Source organism: Corvus moneduloides, chromosome 15 (assembly GCF_009650955.1).
Source record: "Corvus moneduloides isolate bCorMon1 chromosome 15, bCorMon1.pri, whole genome shotgun sequence".
In the NCBI taxonomy this organism is placed as follows: Eukaryota; Metazoa; Chordata; class Aves; order Passeriformes; family Corvidae; genus Corvus; species Corvus moneduloides.
This window is the reverse complement of record NC_045490.1, coordinates 14,737,165-14,760,404: the sequence shown is the minus strand read 5'-3', so window position 1 is coordinate 14,760,404 and position 23,240 is coordinate 14,737,165. Positions and strand designations below refer to the sequence as shown.

Below are 23,240 nucleotides of genomic sequence, written 5' to 3'. Positions count from 1 at the left end.
CACTGTTACTTCAACAAAATCAGACTAAGTTTTTAACATGGGGCTCAGCTGGTGAACAGACACTACAGACCTCTGAGTCCTGTGGACTGCACACATTTGAGAACATTAATTGAGCAGGGAAAACAAGCCAAACATCCCTCTAAAATTTCTCTTTCCAGAGGTTATTTTGGACTAATGTTCATATTCCCTGATGCATGAATAAAGGTGATTTGGTAACAACACATTGATGAGGAGAGGAGATGGCAAGGGATAATGCCCAAAAGGTCTGGCATCAAAAGCCACCACTTTGTCCAGTACAACCCATGGGTATCTCAGCTGCTGTCTGTGTACACACTCCTTGCACCCCCCTTCCAGTGTTCACACCCACATACTCACCAGAGCAGTTCTTCTAGAGCATGGCAAGAAACCAGCAAAGGATATCTGAGGAGACAAACTCTTGGAGGCTGTTGAAGAACTTGCATTAGTTACACAGCTGCTGGGTTGAGAGGCCTTCGCCTGCTACTTGAAGCTCCAAACAGGATGAGAAGGCAGAGTTCTGGCTTGGTTTCTCTTGCTGTAGAGCAAACATTACCCTGGTGCAGAGAGAGTCCTGTACCACTAGGATCTAGGCTGTCAGTTCGCTACTGCAGATTTTTTTTTGGTTCCTCCTCATGAAACAGACAAATTGGTATACTTCTCTTCAAAGTTATCTGAGTCTCTGGGCACAAATATATGCAGACTGGAAAGGTATTTGAATTTGTACCTACAATGCTTCCCTGTCCTGCACCAGGTCACAAGCAATGCCCTTATATTACTCTTATTTTGCAAGCAGCTCAGCTTTACATTCAAATGTAAATTTTCAAACATGGCAGAGGAAGAATATAATTTCTGGTGCCATCTAATTTTTTAATGTGTACCACAGAATTTTGTGGTGAGATGCCCATGACAAAACTGCACCAAGGGGTGGTATTTGGGTAAGGGCCAGAATGGTTGTATCCATAATGCTTGCAAGCCCCAATCTTGTGTATAAACCACATTCTTCTTACCACAAGCTGGTGTGCAAAAAAGATGAGCTTGGCTGTCTGTTCACAATGTAAACAGGATGGAAAATCAGGACTGAGTGTTCAAGTGTGAGCTTGAGACTGAACTAAGAGAGCACTTGAAAATCAGCTACAGAGCCTGAATACTGCTGACTGTTCCATCAAACAATTTTAACAAAATTAATCAACAAGTTAAAACTCATGGAAGAACATTCTGTGATTGATCATAGAATTATACAAATTCACGGAATGAAAATCTACAAAGGCTACTGAACACAAAGAGGCTTCATCTATTGTAGGAAGTCCCAGCACACATTATCTCTGGAACTAGTAGAATTTAATAGAGAAGCAACAAAGACAAGTAAAATTTTTACTCTCCCCCAACTATCTGCTGTACGCCACCATCATAGCTTAAATCCTGGGTGAAATGGAATTTTGGTCTCAACCATTACAGCTTTACTTCCCTCTAAACAAACACACATATTCAGGGAAAAAAACCAACAAAACATTCTGAAGAGACACTATTTATACTCCTATGTAAGATATGTTCAGCCCTTGTTGAACAGTACAGAATTTTGCCACACCTAAGAAAAATATTTATTTTTATCTGTAGGTGCTCCTGTTTAGGAGGAGGAAGTGAATTTCAGTCACAAAAACTCACTGAACTGACTGGGCAGTCTTGCTATGCTCTTTGGACACGGAGTTGCACAAATTCCTAGTTATATAAAGAACTGAAATGCACAATTGCATAATGAAACTAAAGTTGTTCTTCTTTTCACTGATCACCAGGAACTGAAGACAGATGTAGGTCAAACTTCTTAGCATTGAGCCCTATCAGCGACCCTTCTGGGTGCAGTTCCTCTAGGGGATAATCAATTCAGACTCCATAATACCTCACACTTGGACTTCCTTCTAGCAGAGATTAAGCTGCTACTGCTGAGAGATTATGCACAATTTTGCCAATATATAAAGAAGATGGATCCCAGTTTTTGACAGTCAAATCTGAAGCCCATAAATGCTCTCGAGGTCAGCTCCAGACTAGAGTAGAAATAGATGAAAGATCCAAGACAAATGTTGTGTACAACTGCCTGGTTCCTAACCTGATAGATGAGACTAAAGTCGCACTGTACTGGCATTTTTCTCTTTTTGGTCTTTATGTTGGTGATGCATATGCAGCATTTAGATTACACATGTTAATTTCTCTTCAATGGACAAATTAGATTAATAAGTAAGCAGGTGAAGAAGATATGTTTCACTGATGCTAGAGTTAAATCCTACAACTGTCTACTAAAGCCCCAAATAATTTTAGATTCACTGCAAAAGCTACAATCAAGTTCCTGTTCTCCTAAAATGAAATATGTGAGCAATATTTATATGTGAACAATCTTAATCTAAATGGCTTAAAATCCACAAAATCACTATACCCAAAGGAATTGAAAGCATTTGCATTTTAGAAAATCAGCCCAGTTATTAAAGAAATTAATTGCTGTCAACTTGATTCAAAATGTTAGCTTTAGACTTTACATTACTATTATAAACAAAAAAGTACTGAGACATCTCTTATTTTATTACGCATCCCTTATTACACCAAATATTTGCCCTTAATTAGCATATCCCTTTTTACACCAAGTATTTGCCCACAAGACATTTCTAAAAATTAGAAGACATATAAATCTACTTAGTTGTAGTCTGAAAATACAATGGTTTTGTTTGACAACACTTTCTTTCATATTTTCTGTTTAAACCTATTTTAATCAGTTGGCTGCACATTTCACTACTTGTCTGCAAACCTATTAGCTTTTACTGAAGTTCATTTGTGGATATGAAAATCTGAAATAACTTCTAAGGCCACTTCATGGTTTATGTTGTTTCTCTTTTACTAGTTACACTATTTTGATACTACTTTCCTTCTGAGAAGCTGCTCCACTCCTACGAAAATTAGGCCCAAGAAAATCATTCTGGAATGGGAGATTGAATGAATCCAAGACTGTTTTCTCTCACCTGCTCTTTGGGCCTCACAAACATGCTATTTGCATGGTCAGGAAGAATGGTGTTTGACTGGTCTGACAGCTCTTCAGAGATCACTAATTTCACTAACTTCCATCAGGCTGATGGAAGTTCTTAAGAACAAGTTCTAAGTGACAATTAGAAAGATCTACAACATCTTTTAGGTTGCTCTAAGAGCTCATGCTCTTCCAAGCAGAAGTCATCTTCTAGAAATTCACCCAGAAGCAGGAGAATGAACAACTGTGAAAAACTGTCACTGACATGGGGTGGTTTAGTAGTTACTTCATGAAACTGTTTGCTTTGACTACAGAACAGAGAATTAATTTAAATGGTTTAAGAGTAGTGCTACTCTGCCCTGGCAAGCATCAGGTCAGCATTAAGAGGGAATGTCCCTCACAGCAGTCAAGCTCTGCTCTCCCTACCTCAGTTGCCCAACCCCAGCATCACCAAGCTCCCAAGTTCTGCCAAACTGCACATTAGCAAGTGAGGAAGAAAGCCACAGAAGAATTTCCAGAAGGACAAAAAACCTATCAGGTGTGTCAAATCTCTGACATTCAGAAACCATTTGGGGAAAGCAGCACACGCTGACTTAAGCACTAAAGTATGGATGCTTTAATTAATCCGGGGTGAATTTAATTGCTTTAGTTAAGTGGAAATCGGGTTAAAAATGATGCAGAGCATGCTGGGGTGTGTTAAAAACATGACATATGAGTTGGATGAATCGATAAATTAAAACTGCACAGATGTTTTAATTAAACCCAGGAAACTTAACGAAGATCACTAGAGACTTTTAAGCCTATGATTAATTCAAGTCATTTAAAATACCTGTAGAGATATGGGGTTGCCTCCATTTTGGAAGTTACAGAAGTTCTCAATCGATAAGTACTTAAGCTGTTCTACAAAAAAAATGGCATGATTTTTATAGAAGTGACTGGACAGCATTAACTGCACAATTAATATTTACATTCTTCTGAACACTCAGCAAACTTTTGCTTTGGCCAAATTTATCACAAAGGTCATATTTTTTCTCACACCTTCAGTGCGAGCCTATCTGTCAGAGAAAACACTTGCTGTTCCCTCCTCTACCATTGTACAAAGTATCTATTTCCATTAGATAATTGCTTTGCTTAACAACTGCTACAAAAAATCTATGTATGGAATACAAACAGCTCTTCCCATACTAGCACCAATTTCCAGAAACAAAGCAATTTTTAAAAATGATCTCTTTGAGGTTGCTCACTTGGCACAAATAAATTTTGCTTGATTATTTAACCCCTATAATACTTTCAACAACAGTAACAATGCAGTCCATAAGAACAGGGAAACCAAAACTAAGCCAGTATCAAACACTTCGGAACTATTTTAATGGTGGATTGAAAGGACTGAAGCCCCATTACTGCTTTTGTGAAGATGAGCTTAGACAATCTCAGTAACCACCAACAAAGATCTTAGATACTAAGATATTGGAGCGCTTCAGGGGGAGAGAAAGACACCACTGTACTGTCTCACTGGAGAAGTCACAGCTGCACATAAAAAAAAGAGTTTCAAGTGGCATAAAACAAACTACAAATTGGAGACAGAGACAAAAGAGGATATTTGAGCGCACTGACACTTGATAAATCAGCTAGCTGTGCCAGGAGTCAAATGTCTTGAGGACTTTGTCCTGTCAGTACATTCTGGATTCAACTGTTGGTCAGCCTGGTTGTTTCTTTCTCCACCATTGCAGAAGCTGTGCCACTGTCACTGCCTGTGCTAAAGGAAGACTGCAGTTCTCCACAAAATACATGAACATGATTTGCAGCCAGAGAGGTCCTCCCTCTCTGCTACATCGTTTAAGAGCAGCACAGTTCAAACTCTTCACATGCATCAGTGCATTCAAGGGAATGGAAGTTCCCTTGCTCTGGTTCTGATTTACCACTGAAGAATGAGACTGATCAGTTTGCCACTTATTTTATGCCTTTGAAAAGAAAGGAAAAAACCCAAACCAACCAAACCAACTCTTTTTCTGTTAGTAACACAGAATCAGAGCTGTGAAATTCCTGCTTTAGATACAAGCAGTGAAGTCGATACAAGACCATGCAGAGAAACAAGTTTTACTTCCTACCAACAGATGGAAACCAACAGATGTTGAAATCAGCTACTGTCATAGACAAGCATGTAGATCTTCATTCGTATGTTTTGATAACTTCATCACTAGGAAAACTGCGGAGGAAGGGAAAACTAAACTATTTCAGAGGTTTCAGTTGCTATCCCAGTGGAAAGAGTCAGTGAGGAATCAAAGAGATGATGCTTCAAGCTCACAAAAAGCAGCAGTAAGGACAAACATCAAATACCAGAAATTTCCTTCCAAACATATGTGTTGTGATCCATAACAGAGAAGCACTAACAGCACGAAGTCACTTATGCTTCTAGAAGAAGGAACAAAAAAGTGAAACGTTTCTTCAAATATTTTGGTAAGTTTTACACCATTCCCAGTGAATGCTGTAAAAACTATTGCTTCTCTGGTAATGGCTTAGCTCTGGCTAAACAGCAGTGCAGTAGATGCAGGACTGCACCCACAGGCTGCAGAGCTCAGGGTATTTAAAATGCAGGCTGGTTTGGTCTCATTTTAGTTAGTATTATTTGCCTTGCTAAATTTACCAGAAAAGTTAAATCATAACATGTTTAACTGCACACTTCCACATTAGCTGCAGATATTTAAACAGTTTTCTACATTTGAATTAGAGATTTTTTCTGTTTGTTTGAGAAAGTGAAAGGGGATGACAGTTAACTGAATTTAATCTCACTGAAATAGGGACTAAATATAGAAAAATATCTAAATTACAGGTTCAAATCCAGATATAGTGTAGGTGTGAAAAAAGTCATGCATGCTGAAATCTGAAGCTGTGATTCAGGGCTGTTTCTGTTAATCAGGGATGGCAAATGTCTAAGGATGTCTTACAACTGCTGTATTTCTATAATGTGATTTACAATACTACTTAATCATAGTTGCTTCAGTGACATTTACCAGCATCACAAGGACTCCAAGATGATCCCAACACAACTGCAAACATGAACTCTCAGAACTTAATGAAATAAACAAACACCAGTACAATTCCACGGAGACAAAGCAAAGTAAAACCAAAATATAGATTGCAACACAATTAAATAAGCTAACTAATTAAACACAAAAACAAATTACAAAGCATACAGCACAGCAAGCACAATTCAGCTCAGCAGAGCAGAGTTGGAGCAGAGAAATTCTTGGCCACCAATGGAAGTATTATAAAGGAAAAAAAAAATTGGCTTGCCAGAACAAAGCTGCACTATGGTTTGTGTCCTGCATGTATTAATATGCATTTCCACTTCCTTTCTCCACTCAGAACCTTTTGAAATATTCTACTTATTGGAACCCCATTGAAACAGAAAATATTTGTGCAAATAGGTGTGTTTATGCTGCACATGTATAAGAAGGGAAGAAAGATAGAGAAGCATCTGATAATACAGCAGTCTTTGAAGGCAGCTGTGAGAGATCAAATGAATGTACCCAGTTTTTATTAAGTATGAAAATATTATATAATGCTGTTGAAGAAAAACACATAAATAAGATTTTACTGTTTCCATGTGCTTTCCGTCTTGGGCATAAGCAAAACAAATTTTCTTATCCTACTAGGCCAATAAAATTTGGTTCCAACTCAGCTACAGTACTGCCTGTGGCTCTCTTTGGTCTCTGAGTTTCTCCAGGCTGGGGTAGTGAATGATCACATCAAGATAGCTGAGTGTTTGCTGAAATCACAGACTTGTAACTCCTCACACGGCCACTTTTTACCTATCATGTTGTCCATCAGTGGCATTAGTGACTCCTGTCAATTATTTTCTTCTTCCTTCATTACTGAATTTCTCAGCGTTCCCCATTTCTTTTTTCTTAATCCTTTTAGTTTTGTCTAAAATTTTCTCCTACAGAATAAATCTGCCTTCTTAGCTGCACCACTTTCCTACAAGCTCTTTGGGAAAAGGAATCATACATAATTTCAAGTTCATAGGCTGCAGCATGAATTCAGAAACATATGAAAGGACAACGTATTTCACATGCACAAATTTGCCTGCATATTTACTGGTGGTTTAATACAGAAAACATGCTAATAAATTGCTACACTAGATGCAACTATCAGGTATATTTAATAACATTTAATACACATCTTTAAAAAATGTAAAGCATTTTTGTTGCCCTGTAGAGGCCCAACTATAACAAAAAGAAGGAAGGATGTGCTTCTAAACAACAGGAGAATCCCCACTTAAAATGATTCGGGACAAGATCTTTTGTAGATAAATTCTTTATAACCATAAATTCAATGCTGGAATCAGCAGAAACCGTAAAAACTTTAAGGACAATGAGAAGTTAATATTTTGCATGTTGAAACCTATATTCTTAAAGTCTGTTTTCTCAAGTATTCCCAGTGCTACATGTAGCTCCTGAGTTCTATTTCAACTTTGGAAATATTCTCTTACAAAGAATGCAAAGGGTATGAGCACCAGTTCCAGCCTGCTGCAGAAAAGGGAGCAATCCGAGTGCTGCTAATCCTCCTGTTCAATCTACACCGTACTAGAGGGACAGGTACATATTCCTAAGCAGCAATGAAATGTCTGGATGTTAAATGACTTGTGTTGTAACAGACATTTAACAAGGCATCTGTTGTAGAATTCTGGAGTCCAGACCCTCCAGTCCCCTGTTCTTATTTCTAATCTCCAAGAGAATCCATGAGGATTGATAAGGGAAGCTGCAGACTAGATGTGATAGCCCCTATTGTCTGTGTGCTCCAAGCCCCTTCTGGAGCCATGATCACTAACAGTCTGAAAGAATTCAGCCTGTGACCCCTTCAGCCCTTGGCTCCTGTTTAAATTGCCAATTAGAAAGAGTTGCAGTGATGGATTTTGTGTTGGCTCTCCTTGTCTACCTGACACTGGATCAAAGCTGCTATCTCATTTCATGCAGGCAAGCTAGCAGCTGATAGACAGCAGTGGCTGTCAGTCATTGTCAAAATGGGTTACATGTCTATTTATTTATTCTGCAATTAATTTTAGGCAGAGTTAGTGGCACAACCCCCTTTTTAGAGTGCAATGCAGTTCTACAAAACTAAGAAAAACGAGGGCAGGCAGGTGATCACTGCCCTGTACATAAAATCACTGGAAGGCAACTGAGGACACGACCAGTTTGCAAGAAATGAAAATAGCCTGCTAATAAAATATGAGACTGGGAAAACAAGAAGAAAATTTATAACAAAGGCATTTTAAGGTACTGCGTCAGAGAGGTGGAAACTGCTGGAGGGGAACACTGCCAAAGACAGCCCTGTTCAATATCAAAATGATGCTTCCACCCCCTGTGAGAGAAGATTTGAGTGACAAGCCAGGGCTGTGCTGCTGCTGCAGCACACACATAAGTTGGCACACATACACACATAAACACATAAAACCCAAAACCAAACCCACCCAGAAAGAGATTCAAAGGGAGAAGCTGAACATGCTGAATTCTGTCAACTGCAAGAAAGGATGTGAGATATGTGTGGGTGACAAGTCAGGAATGCAGCATTTCCAAAGAAAAGCACACTTTTTTTCTTCCTTCAAAAGTACAGTGTAAGATGAGACATGCTATGATTATGAACATCTAAAATGCTTACCAATAGTTATTCTTTGATTTATCATTTTTTCTCTATCTCACTTCTTCTCAGTCCTGCCCTGCATTCTTGCTCTATCAAAGTGGAAAATACCATCATTCTACCTTTCATTAAGGTTCATAATCTGGATTTTTTTTTTTTTTTACTTGTTTTCCTGCCTCACATTCAGGCTTTGACAAAGTTCTACAGATGTTTTTCTGCATTCCATCTCTTGGTCAGAATCCTGCCCTGGCTTCCAGTAAATAAAATCTATATTAACTAAACACCTTTTTTTCTGCATTGATAAATTCAGTCTTCTTCAGTCATGTTTATGTGCAACAGTACTTCAGTAATCATATTGTTGATTTATTAATCTAACCTTCAGCTGTGTGACTCTTCTTTCCCAGTCTTGTTTCAGATCTTTTATCTCATGCAACATGAGCTTCATGTTCTAACTTCATTTACAGACCCCCCTTCACCCTGAACTGCTCACTGCTTCAATTCTGACTTCAACCTTTCTAGGACTTAGGATGCTTTTGAAAGTCAAATTTTAGAACTGCTTTTTTTTTGAACTGTTTCCCATGCTCAGTCTCCCCTTTGAAGGCCCCATTTGCCCACCATTATCCACAAGCTGTTTTCTGCCCCATTACCCCTCTTTAAAACTGCCTTTACCACAGTGTTCCCCCAAGCTGACAACAGTCACACTGCTGGTGTGTTTATAACAGTGCATCATCACCATTTTCCCCCATATCTTCATATCTGTTAATCAGCTCCCATTCGTTCCCTTTGAAGTTTTATTGAGGTGGTACATCCCTGGAGTCAGGTGCTGCTTTTATTTATTTGCTTTGCATTCAAAGGATTAACAGCAATAGACCAGCTTTAACTTATATTACTGCTCAGGACAATATCTTAATAATGCCACAAACCTGGCATTTTTCCTACACTACTGTTCCTCTCCAGCTCTTTGCTCTGCAAACCCATCTGGTGATGGCATCATCATGTTTGATCCACCCTCCTTCACTTGTCTGATCTATAACCTGTTAGTGCAGACACTTGCAGGGAGTCACTTGAATAGTTCAAGATGTATTCCCCAGTTTGACTGTGCCATGGAAGGCCCAAGGTGCTCCTCAGGCCCCATCTCTTCTGTGAGGCCATGGCCACATGCAGGACAGGCAAAGGAAAAAGGCTATTCACTACCCCCTCACCTTTCCCTTCAGAGTCCAGGGAGCTTCTGTCTGCTTCAGCTATTTCCAGCCCCTAAAATTTTGAGCCAAGTTATGAAGATGAACACTGTTTCCCTGACTCACATAGAGAGGAAATACATTCTCCTATACATAACCAGCGTGCGCTGGACTTCATTCATTCCTGTGGGCCATGTGCTCTACAGCAATGAACCAAGTACTGAATTATTCTGCAGGATGCACCCCAAATTTTGTATTTTCCTCATTGCAATCACTCCCAGAACATTTTCTGCCACTGGGAGCATTCTGGACATGGCACAAAGACAGCAGTTTCAAGCACTGTATTCAGTGGATGAAAAAACATTACTTTATGCACTGTTGTCCAAGCAAGAAGCCTTTGAAAAGACTCAGAGCAAGACGAGTCTCAAGCAACTGAAATTAGAATAACAACTGAAAAAGAGCAAGAATTGCTACTTCTAGCAATTATACCTTACTTACCTAATAATTGACAGCTTTTTACATATTTTATACAGAGATTAATAGCCCACACATAACAAAGAATATGGCAGTGGTAGGAACTCTTAATGTGGTGCAAACAGCAAATCCATTAGAATAAATTTAAAGAGAAAGAGACTACACTTTACAGCTTAGTGACTATTTCAAACTAAATAGATGTTGCAAAAGAAATAAAAAGAAATTTAAAAAAACCTACCCTTCTTTTTATACTTATTAAAGTGGCGCCGTCCTTTGCCAGTAAGCCAAAAACAAACAGAATGAAAATAAAATAATGAAAAACCCACACAAGGAGAACAGGAAAAGAAATTGCTAATAACATAAATTTGAATAATTAGAGTTCTTAAAATCAGATTAAAAAGTCAACTGATCAAACATCGCACAAATTTCTGGTTTAAAAAAATCCAAAAGCCTTAATTTCATTTAGATTAAAATATTAAACATGTTACTTATTACATTGCATAATTAACTGAAAGTATCTGCTAAATGGCAACTTCATGGCAGTTGACATAAGCTACTTGACTCCATTTTTGTCCTTCTTTCACAAATTGGACACCATCTCTTAGCAGGCTATGCTCATCATATCAATGTAGAAATCCCATGTGATGGTGCATTGTTCACCTTTTCAGATTAGCTAAAGATGCTTATGATGCAAATCCAAGTATTTTAAAATGCAAAATTAAAGGAGGCTCTGCTCACAGTTGCAAAACAGTTTTGACAGTGTCTTTGGAAGTGGTTTTGTTAAAGGAGTGGAAGAGTTGCATGCCCTTCAAATATCTTATGAGATGAAATGAAATTATAGCCAACTCTGAGTCACTTCTAGGAACTCAACTCATTGTAACACTGAACTCTATTCTCAAGTGATGAAAGGCAGGACATGACGAAGGATGTCTGCTCACAGATTCACCACAGACCTGGAAAATCCAGACTATGATCAGACATAAACAGCAAGAGCTCTAAGCAAGAAGGACCTCTTGATATACTTCAGTGGTTTTATCATAGAGGTTACAGAAAAATAGAGATGAATAGAAAAAAGGTGACAACACACCAGAAAATAAGATAATCACAGCTGCGTGTCTGATTCTTTAATTGATCCTTGGCCAGAGCATCACTTTTCCCCAATAACTCCTACGCATAATTGTGGACAAGAGGTTACTCACAGTGCAGTTCAATCCACAGCAAATCTTCCACTGGCTTTAACTGTACACACTTGCTTTATCAGGACACATCCCCACATGGAATTATCTTTTGATTATCAGATTTTCTTTTTCTTTGTATGCCATATCTTATCCACATGAGATCAAAATGTATCATTACCTTTTTTGTACGTTAGATGAAATTCTTAAACCTTAATAAGGTTAAATTCCAAAGGGAATCTTGCCTAAGCAAGAATGGAGTAAATCTGCAGATACTGAACACCTGATAATAAGCTATTTCCACAGAATGGTGAGAAAAACCCCACACAGTGTTTGGCAGGAGTGTTTGAGAGGGTGAAGTTTGTTCCATATCAGTCTGGGTACGAAAGTGTGTTACAGCCTGTGGGTTGAGCCAAAAGTTCATCTTTTTCCAATAATTTTCATAGCTAATGGATCTGAAGTCAAATCTGTGCTGTCTCTCACAGCTTTCCTTCATTTTTATCTTTTAGAACCACATGGATGGAGGGGTCCCTGTGCACTGCCTACAAATAGCTTGTAGAGACTGCCCTGATGACTCTGCCTCTGATGGCCTCAACAGGGTATTTGTGGTATAAAGGATTGTGTTTCCTATCAGACTTGGGGTTCACACAAAGGGAAGCTCTCAGACTGCTGCTACTGCATGGACCAAGTTCTAAAAGCCATCTGAGCAGCTTGTTCACATTTTCTCCACATTTCTCTATTTGAGTCTTGCCTCAAATTATTCTATGGCGGAGAAATGAGATATTGAAAGATGCATTGCTAGGGAAATAATAATTAAGAAAAAAATCAAATTGAAAAAAACATTATCCTTCCATACTTGTGACAGTTTAAACATAAATTTAACATTATGGTAGATGTACATTAAGCATGTGTCCATACACATAATATGCTGGAAAAGATGTCATTCTCTATCTTGTTTTTCTGTGGTTTACCATACACAGAATCCCAATTTTGATTTCTGTCTTCTGAAACTGCTCTCACATATGAAGAGCATTCAAGTAAGCAGAAAAATCTGTGGCTGTGAGAACAGGCATGACAGTGAAACAGGTGAGGCAAAGAGCCCTAACATCCAGCTCTCAGGGTAACGCTGTGCAGCTGTGCCTGCACAGAAATGTGAGTTCTGTCAACACACCCATGTTCTCATTTTGTGTAGTTTTTCAAGCTTCTTTGTTCTTTAGAAATACCATGATGTCTGACAAGAAAACAGTAGAAGAGTTGAAGGAAGCTTCCATTAAACCATTTCTGCTTTTGAGGGGAAAGAGACAACACAGAAAGGACAAAGCAGGAAGCAGAGGGAATGCACTGAGGGGCAGGAGAAGCCTGACAGATACAGTTTGACAAGCACCCTATAAAAAAGCTATTTATCTGTCACAGCCTGAACAAAGTATTTTCTCGAACTAACACAGCATACAGTGTTACACAGAGGTTCAGTAGACAATGCAGGATTGCTCCACAACTCAAAATGCAAATGAGTTGATATAATGGCCATGTATGTGTGAAGGGTGGCAGTGAAGCACACAGTCACTGCATGCATACTTTCACAGGTTAACACCACAGAAATGCACAGAGCTGTCAGTCTGTATTTATAGCTCACATTATCACACCATTTACTTTGTCAAATACAGATATCTCCTCTCTGTATTTACCAGCTGTCTTAATTTCTCAGGTAATCAAACAACATGCACACCGTATTTGAAGTGTTCTGTAAAATGAGCAGGGTGAGCACTGAAATATCAGCCTTAGCTTTTCAAGGCCCTTGGGGTCTCTATTTTTTTTTTTTTTTTTTTTTAAACTGGGGCAGCTTCAAGAGCCAAATGTGGAGGCAAAAACCAGAAATTACTCACTCCAGTACAACTGTAACAGCTACTCAAGGAGTATTTCATAGACACACGGATATGCTACTGCAGTGAGAGAGGTGGGGCACAATGAACTCGCCTCAATTCTGCATCAGGAGTCTAAGAAGAAATGAGCAAATTTCTAAGGCCCTTCAAATTATTTCAAAAAGTTTTCAAACACCAGGCTTTCCCCCTTGGAACACTAACAACCCTGTGGTAAATAATTGTAAGCATGATATTGATAGTGTGCCTAAATCTCACACAAACTAAGAAGGAAGCGAATTGTGAAATATTCTGAGTGTGCTCATGAGCAGAGGGGAATACAACCAAGCCATTGAATTTAGATAATATATCTGCTACTGGCTGTACAAACTGAAGACGTCCTCCTTTATGAATCTTTTCCCTAAGACTGCTATCTGAAACTCTCAGAAAAACTTGATAAACACATACTGCCAATCCTTAGATGTCTCATTTAGATTTCTGCTTAATCCTTGATAGCAATGTATTTCCCAGTTTTAGTTGTTAAAATTTACAATTGACATTTCAGAAAATGTTTATTTTAAGATTTCATCAGGTCCTACCTATTTTTCTACAAAAGGCAAAGTTCCTTTGGTCAAAGAGTAATTTTATATGCAAGAAAGATGCTTTGTACTAGTAAGGCTCAGGCAAGCCAGAATACATACTACATTCTATCAATGAAGACAATCAGTCTTTTCTTGCAGACCAGCTAATGATTATCAGAAAGCATTGATAATTCATCCACTTTTCCAGAAAATAAATATTTTCTGCCATTTCTGTCTACTACCTTAGCCACAAAAAAAGCTGTAGCTAAGCAAGCTCATTGGCAACATGGCAGTACTTCCTCTTGATCATACTGAACTTGAGATCTAAGAAAAAAAAGCAAACTGTTCTATTTGAATCTAGCTCAGACCCATGCTAGCTAGCAGGCACCGTAGATCAATAGATCACAAACACACACTGTGGTTATTTGTAAATATAGGGAAAATGATACCTTTAGCACAATCTGCTCCATGAAATCCTGGAAAACAGTGGCAGACCCCTGATACACACTCGCCATTCCCATGGCAGTGACGTGGGCAGTCTTGCACTGAGTCTGAAATTAAAGCATCACAAGCACATTAACTGGTTGGTCCCTGTTAAGGCTACAGATTTTGGCTTAATTTTTCTCCATTTTAATTTGTCTTCAATACTTAGAAGAACAACCCCTAACAATATTAACAGCACAAGGCTCAGGTGAAGCAGAAGGCACCAGGTTTCATGGCAGCATGAGTAAGTGTAGAGATCTAGTGACATACTAAAGTCACATATTAAGTTCTGGGCACTATTAGATCCCAAAGTCGTCTGGTAGTGCTCAAATCCTCTGCTCCAAAAATAGGCAGAACCTCTTAAGACCTCTACAGCCATGTTTGAGTTTATATTATGTAGCAAACACAACATTTCATCAGGAAAATCAACACTTTTGCAATGAGACTTTGTTCTTGCACAACCACTCGGCCATGGGAAACTGATTATCCCAAGGACTGTGTCTTCTTTTCCTTCTACAGGCATCTAAAGCCTCATTAATTAAGCTGACAAAAATATCTGCTGAACATGACAAAGAGGAGCTCTTTTGCTCTGGCAAATTTACTTGAGCCTTGAAAAAATGAAATAAAAAGGTGCAAGTGACTGTGCAAGAGGATGAAGAAGAGTTCTGTAAAAAGAGGACAAAGTTTAATATTAGAGTTTGAGTGACTGACTGAAATGTTGATGACTTCGATAACATGAGGAGACACATCAGCCTGATAACATTTCAGCTGTACCAAAATACTTATTTTCCACAATTTCTGTTATCATTTGGATAAAACATACACTACTTTGCATAATAACAACCTAAAATAAAATTTCATTTTTGAAATTAATTCTTAAAATGATTCTAATTTGAAAGCTGTTGGATTTCAGCAGAACATATTTTCAACACTGAATTATTGGAACAAAAATCTAATTGGAGTATTACTCCTCACTACCACTCCCTGTTGTTGTGGGACCTGTGGTTCCAAACTAAATGGTTCTGTCAGCCCCAGGCACCAAACCAAGCTGCTGTACAGCACAGAAAATAAAATCTGGATTTGGAACTCGCAGAACTACAGAGAGTATTTTTATTTGTCAAATTAAACTGCAAAGAAGAAAAGGATTCAAGTAGAACTTTACATCTAATTTCACAGTTGCAGGACACCAAATAGAAAAAGTCTAAAGAAAATTTTCAAAGAGATGTCATTAGCTTTACCACTTGAAATGATTCATGCAAACAATGAAAAGAAAAATTGAAATGTAATGCTCAAAGATATCAATTCGTCTCATAAAGAAGCTTGTTTATAGATTTATTCATTATTTTGCTTCATGGCACACAAATGCATTTTCTGTGTATTCAAAACCATGGTAAATTTAGTATTGTCTGGGAGTTAACATAATTTCTGTTATTCTCCCTCCTCTTCCACACCAGAGAGACATTCGGCTGTCTCAGAGCCTTTCATTATGAGGCATCTGATACAAGGTGTGTGTAGAACCACCTCTGAACCAGATAAAACACTATACTTTTCTCCAGATTTCATTTCAATTACTATCATTGCACTATCAAGCAGCCTACCTGGCTATTAGACCTTTGATGCTCTTGAAAGCTATAGCCTTGACCAGGCAACTTTTTTAAGGGCAGCTTATAATATTCTAAGGTTTTCTAAGCACAACAGGGGCACAGCAAGATAGAAGCACAAATGTTCTTGGTTTCAGAGAAGTGGAAAAAGCCTTCTAGAGGGAAATATGCAAATACATATATATATATATATATATATATTTCGGCATTCATAGAAAAGTATTTCTTTTTCATCTTAATTCAGGTTACCAGAAACAATTATGTTTGTGCTTAACGACAGTACTGATTATCCACCTACACTCTTGCACCCTTTGGGACTTAAGCCAACAAACTGAATGTTATTCTAATGTAAAAGGAAAAAAAACCCCTAAGCTTCATATTATTAATTAGGCAAGACTAGAAAATACCTCTGACTACTTTTCATCAAGTCTAAAAACTCACTCGTACTTTTTACAATTTCCCTTTCCCTAAACTAACAGCAATTACAAATTTATACAACACAGTGCCATTTAACACTTCACCAGCCAGGACAGAGTATCACATAGGACATCTCAGAATTTGTTATACCACTGTGAAAAGATGGTCAGCAAAGTTCATTAAGTGTTTCAAAGGTCAACAAATCCAATAAAACTTGGAGAATTTAGACTCAGTTTGATTTTCAACTGAATGTAATCCTATTCTAACAAAACTGCAGCTGGATGTTCTTCCACCACGTTGAGGAGATGACTCACTCACTATAAGGTGAGTAGTAAGCTGTAAAACAACATACAGTTAATTAACTGACTCAATTAATCTCTAGGGTGGCTGCAAACAATAATCTCATTTGCAGGTATCAGTTTCTTGAGCTGTCTTTCCACCAAGATTAAACAGCTCTCCTGTTTTCCACCTGGGTGTAAAGAAGCTTCTTCAGAGAAGCAAATAAAAAGTATCAAAATGACAGAGATAAGGGAGAGGACTATTAGCTGGGGAATGCTTCAAACCACACCGAACTTATCTGAGCCTTGTTTTCCAAAACTGAACTTGAGATCTATGTGAATGCTAAAATACTAAGAAAAAAATGAATGAATTAAAGTCACCACACCCCATTACTGACTCTTTGCCAGAGTAGTGTTGAGAAAAAAAATGCACAGTATAACATAAGGACAAACAGGCCAAATACTGAGGACTGCAGGAAAATATTACAGCTTTCAGTAAGGGAAGATATAAACAGAGAGGAAAAAAGCCCAGCTTGTGGAAATACCTACCCAAAATGACTGTACTGAAGGAGACCACTTCTTTGTCCTTGCCATCGTTGTAAAAGGCCAGGTGCCACAAGCCCACATCCAAGTACTGAACAAACACGGCCTCGTTCTGAACCAGGGTCTGGATGCTCCGGCGCTCCCGAGGCGCCTCCACCACGCTCCACTTCTCCTTCCCGTCCAAACGTTCCATGAAATCATACTGCAGGTGAAAAAAAACAAACAAGGGAAAAAAAAAAAAAAGAGAACACAAACAAAACCCCAAACAAACAGACCTGAATACAGAATATTTCAGCTCAAAATATGACCCTCTATTTTCTCCTCTACCTTGTCATAAAATGGTATTTCTGGAAGAAATGTGAAACTAACATTTGCTAGTTGACCATGGAACATATAGAGATTCTGTGACTTTTATTCTTTCTTAAATAGTGACCTAGAATTATGCATCTTTCCTCTGCATAAATGATCATAAAATGTACAAATTGACAGGTTGTTTTTTGAGAAATAATTTGAAATCTACTATTTGACCCATTAATTTTAGGTTCCTACACAGCTTTCAGAGACCCAGGAGACCCAAACCCTTTTCTAAGCAATCACCTACGATAAATTCTTTTTGCAACAGGAATTGACATCTGAGATGTAACTCCAGACACATCATTGAATGGAAGCCCCCAGAATGTGAAACAGGAATAGCACAGACAGGAAATGCGCTCGTCTAATATAACTCATCACCAGATAAAAATACACTGCACAAGTTTTATGTCACAGAGTAAAAGTTGCTTACCTGAGGTTGTATGTGGAACAATCAGGGCAAGTGTGATACAAAACCCAGAGGGAGCATGGAAAGGAATAACACAAATAAGGCAATTGAACTTATACTAAGGAAAACTGAGAATTTCTGTTTGGATGGTTTCCAAGTAAGGTAGAACATTGCATTAATCTTTGGAAAAGGGATCAAAAAGAGCAAGTGATTATTTAGAGTATAAGAGCGATGGCACCATTAATGGCATGAAACTAAAAAAGAAAGAAAGAAATCTAAGATGAATGTCAGATAAGCTTCTTATCTATTAAGCTCAGTAAATAGCCTCCCAATGGAGATGCCACAATTAAACAGGACTGGAAGAAATATTGGTTAGTCTACAACAGGGAATAACTCTGCATAACAAAGCAGCTGGACTAGCTGTCCTAATAGGTTTTTTTTCTGTGTTTAATGTCTGTGATTCTGGAGCTTTCAAGCTCAACTGAGTAGATCTCATAGTCCCTATCTAAGGGAAGCCCGTAAGAAACAACAAAAACAATACATCTAATCTTTTGATAGCTGTATAACAAGTCCCCTATGAAAACACATCTTGTTTTAGACACATTTATCTGTGTAGGAGTAGATAGAGATAGATAGACATGTCTAAAGAAAGACGTATGTGTTCAATAAAATGCAGTAATAGTACGTGCTCGCTTGCCAGTAGCTTCATTACATTTCCCTCCATTATCTCTAACACTTACAGGCTGTGCTGCAACAGCTATGAGAAAACATCCACCTTCCCTTGCTTTCAGTTTCAACAGAAAACTGTAATCTTGCCTCCTAAATAGAATAAACACCCAGAGAGGGCTGCCTTGCACACTGCATTCCACTCATTAACTGTGAGTCCTAGCAAATTATTCATGATATGCAGTTAAATAATGAAGCTTTTTCCTTCTAGTGGAAGAGACAGACGAATTTAACACTCTAGTGGCATCACGGCTATCTAAAACTGGGGTATAAAACCTCACCTTTCTAGCTGAAAACTTCTTACCTACCAGCAATATAGAGCCCTGGTATGCTCAGCCTTACAACAAAGAGAAGTGTCTGGAAGAACTATTGCCTTCCTGGTAAACATGTGGAACTGACACTGACCTACAGCCACAAAGGAAACCCATGGCAGGGAGGAATTTGAGCCCAAATCTACTAATGCTGAGAGCCATCATCACAGTGTGTGCATTATCCATTCTATTATCCTATGCTTTCAAACGAGGGACAAAGCAAGAGAAGTGGAATAAAAAGTTCCACTCGCTATCAGATTGCCATCAGCTTGAGCCAGTTTCCACATATGATGTTTATGGGGAAAGGTAAATTAGATAAATTAGTAAAATTCAGGCAAACCATGCTGGAGATGTAGAGAATTCTGGCATGCCAGTAACTTTCAGCATATCTGAGGTACCAAACACACATATATCTATCTCTGAAATCAATGACATTTGGAAAGATTGCTAAAGCCCACTGTCTAACAGTCAGAGGTTAAGGACAGACTCATCACCTCCTTGGGAAATGTTATTACTTGGGCAACATCTAGGGAAAAAGAAATTGTGCTCTTCAGAACGATTGTTCACAAAGGGTCAACTAAGGAAGTAGCAATAAAAGCTGACATTTCTCACTGGCAACACGCTGTTCGTCTCTGCTTGTGCTGGCAGGTTCCTCTGCCTCCCTCTGTTTGATGCTGATTCTACCTCATATAGTAGAGAAGGCTCAGCAGTTGGCCAGATCGAAGGGGAAGAGTTTTCAGCCTGAAACTGCTTGAAGTAGTTTCAGCTGCAGAATCTCTCTTCACGACGATGGGGTGTGACCTAGCGAGAGCAGGTCCCTTGGCACAACAATTTTAACTTTGGTACAGTTAAGACCGGTATTGCCCCTCTTTAATCAAACTATGACAAATAATGTAATGCTCAGGCAAAAGCAAAATGACTGAACCTGGATAACTCAGTGAATGCTGAAGTACCGGTGCAAAGAGATACAGAAAACAATACATTTTTATCCCTCTTTGGATTTCTCAGGACTGAGGGGAAAAAAAGAAGGAAGTTAATGTATCTGCTGGTGGTTCCCTGGGTGTATTAATCTTAATATGTGACTAAGGACTAGGTATATGTGCCCCAAAATCAAAAATATCTGACTGAAGGGTCACCAAGATGACACTGTGAATTCATAAGCAGATAAGATTTCTTCACATGCTTGGCTGAATAATCATTTTGCTTTTCACAGCCCTGTTGGTTTTCTGATTTACCACCCATGCATGATTAATTAATTTTACATAATGTTGTGCTGAAGATATCATTCTTGCTTTAAAGCTACTTATTGGCATATATGAATAGATTAGAGGACCCATCTAGGAAAAGGAGGAAAGTAATTTCATGATCATTAAAAAGCAACTGTGGAATTCTTAATCTAACACACACACACACAACTGCTAAGGAAGAGGCCACTAAATCACATGAATTAGGGAACAGACATGTCAAACCAAACTAAGTCTCTGAAGTAATTTGGAAGTTTCACTGAGTTTTGGCTTTTTTGTTTTCTTTTTTTATGATCCTTTATATTTCACAGCTTCATACCAAAAGTCACATAAAAATGGCTAAAACTGCTCAGGAACAACATGCAGCAGAAATCCCAAATGACTACATCATCAGAGTTCAATTTTGCAGCAGGGAGTACTTGCTATGATTAAAGCTCAATATAAGCAAGTGACTTGCCAGCCTACATCGCTGAACAAATTCCAAATTCACTCTCTTGGTGAGCTTGTTTATTTTTACTACCCAGCATACTGAAATCCTACTGCTTACTTTTATTTACAAACCTAAAATCTCATGCTAAGTTCTTTCTGGGCAATTTATTTTTATAATTTCTCCATTCAGTGCTTTCTACCCTCTGATGCATTTTATTCATAGGCTAATAAGGACTTTCTTTTTCCAGTAACCGTGGGGAGTTAGCAAAACAGTTTGGGAACTTTACACCTACGGTTGTGACTCCAGCACTGCACAAGCCCATTCATCCAGTACAGACCCACTGAGCCCAGTCACACACAGAGGAAGGGAACCCCTTGTGCCCACTGCGATGCAGAGAGAGCTCACAGGGCTCAGGACCAGAAATGCAGAGAGCCAGCATAATCTTCAGGGATTTTCTTAGATTTGAAACAATTTGCATGCCTCCACAAAATGCCTAAGAGTTTTTGAGATTAGGAATTGAAAAGAAAGATCTCCTAGAGCTCTTGTCTCAATAAGGGATGCATATTCAACAGGAGAGAGGGAGCACGCTTGGCATTGCGGCGAGCATTCGCCTTTATGCCAAAGCCCTGTAGGATCTAAGCAGCCGGGAAAACATATGGCAGGGAAATTTGTTTGCAAAGTGCTCTAAAATTAGTTCTTCATAAAATCCAGTTGGTAATTATTCATTAAAATACAGCCACAAAACATCTGACACCCACGATGGCAGCCAACCGGTTTGTTCCCACATTTGGATGTGTCATAAGCCAGCCAGCTCAGGCCAGCACCCAGCACTCACAGCCCGGGGGCCATCAGGTAACTCTGAGGTGCTCAGAGCACCCAGAAGTGTTTGAGCACCTGCTGAAAACCAAAGGAACACTGACGCTCCCCTGCTCTCCAAGTTTTTTTTCAAATAAAGCCATTTACAGTTCTGAATGAAAAGAGTTTTCATTTTGACGTGAAAAATTTATAAGTATAAAACACTCTGCTGGAAATGAAAACAATACAGCTCCATGCACTGCCTTCTCCAGACATTCCAGTGAAGTTCCTATCGGGTTACCTCATTTCATGCATCATTTGCAACCTGCTACCAGCATGTAGCAACATCATAATTGCTGTAAGCTCTGCAGAGTCGTGTCATGCATTATTTGACATTTACAGTTTGTTTTCTATACATTATCAATTCTATTTATATGACTCTCTTCTACTAAATTCCTATTGATCATTCAAGCCTGCGATGTGCATCTTGTTCTTTCTGCATAGCACAACACAGGTTGGAAGGATTTTGCTCAGAAGCTCTGCATTCCCGTTTGTAGTCTGCATACCACTCAAAACTGCGTATTTGCCTCTCCTCTAGAGCTCCACTCCCCATGCACACGGCACACAGACTGCATCCAGACAAGTTTACAGCTACATCAGTTTGACTGACTAAACCAGGCATTTGGAATATTTGCTAAACAGTAATACTGAGAAGGTTAAATCTCAGCAGGGCTCTCAGACAGGAACTGCATCTTGTTGTCTCAGGTTAATCATGTACCTAATTTGCTGATTATTGACTTGTTCCCACAAAGGATTTTACTCGGCTTGACATATGAGCACTGATCAGTGATGAACTGTCAAGCTGTTCACTGCTTTAGAGCTCATGTCCCTAACCTACAGAAACAAGGATTTTAAATTTCAATTTTAAAATATGGTCTGGTGTCAACCTCAGACTATTTTCATTCACACAAAAGTATTGTGCTCCTTTCTGTCAGAACAAGGCTTCTTTTCACTAACTCAGGTCTGTAACAGCTTGCCTCTCTCATTCTAAAATCATTTCTCTTGGTAGCAGCTTGACTGAATTTTGATTGCTGGGCAAAAATGCCAAGGAATCTCCTGCTGTATCACCCTATTAACAAGCACCAGGACCCTGCTGAATGTGGGAAAGTTTATGCTGGTTTATACTGCAGATTCAGACCAGATGTATACCAGTTTCTATACAGTGGATTTCATTAACCCCACTTATGAAGAGGTTTAGAACTGCTTCCTTTGAAGACTGGAAAACAGGTCCTCTGAGGAGGAATTCAGCTCAAGAGGAAACACAGATGATATTTCTCATTATTTAATTTAACAGAAAGGTCACAAAATTTATATTCTATTCATGTGAGGTGGAATGAAAGAAAAAAAACTTTGCCTGATCATAGCCTTCTCAGATGAGAACATCATAATGAAACCTAGAACAAATACATCTGATCATACTGCAATATAAAGTTCACCTTGAACTAAAAAAAAATATTTTGTGCTACCAGCTACTCCCAACTGGATTTCTTGTAAAAGATACAGGCATACCTCCATCATGTCTTAGTCAAAAAATTAAAATTAACCTGTATTCATAGCAAACTTTGACGATTGCTTTGGAGCTTTGGTTGCCCTAAGTAATTTTCATTTCATGATTTATACTTCTGTTTGTTTTCCTCAACTAAATTGCCATTTTATTAATGATGGAATA

At 38.6% G+C, this 23,240-nt stretch overlaps 1 protein-coding gene across 5 annotated transcripts in view; it reads right to left on the bottom strand.

The window, feature by feature from the left end:
- TENM2 (teneurin transmembrane protein 2) overlaps positions 1-23,240 on the bottom strand; it is a 742,100-nt gene that overhangs the window by 90,247 nt on the left and 628,613 nt on the right. For 4 of the 5 annotated variants that reach the window (XM_032124698.1, XM_032124697.1, XM_032124700.1 and 1 more), the window contains 3 exons: positions 17,252-17,447; positions 14,373-14,474; positions 10,550-10,582 (listed from right to left, as the gene is read on the bottom strand). In XM_032124698.1, the coding sequence (XP_031980589.1) occupies positions 10,550-10,582; positions 14,373-14,474; positions 17,252-17,447 (331 nt within the window). The remainder of the gene's footprint in view (positions 1-10,549; positions 10,583-14,372; positions 14,475-17,251; positions 17,448-23,240) is intronic. The other variant, XM_032124699.1, reaches the window with a different exon arrangement.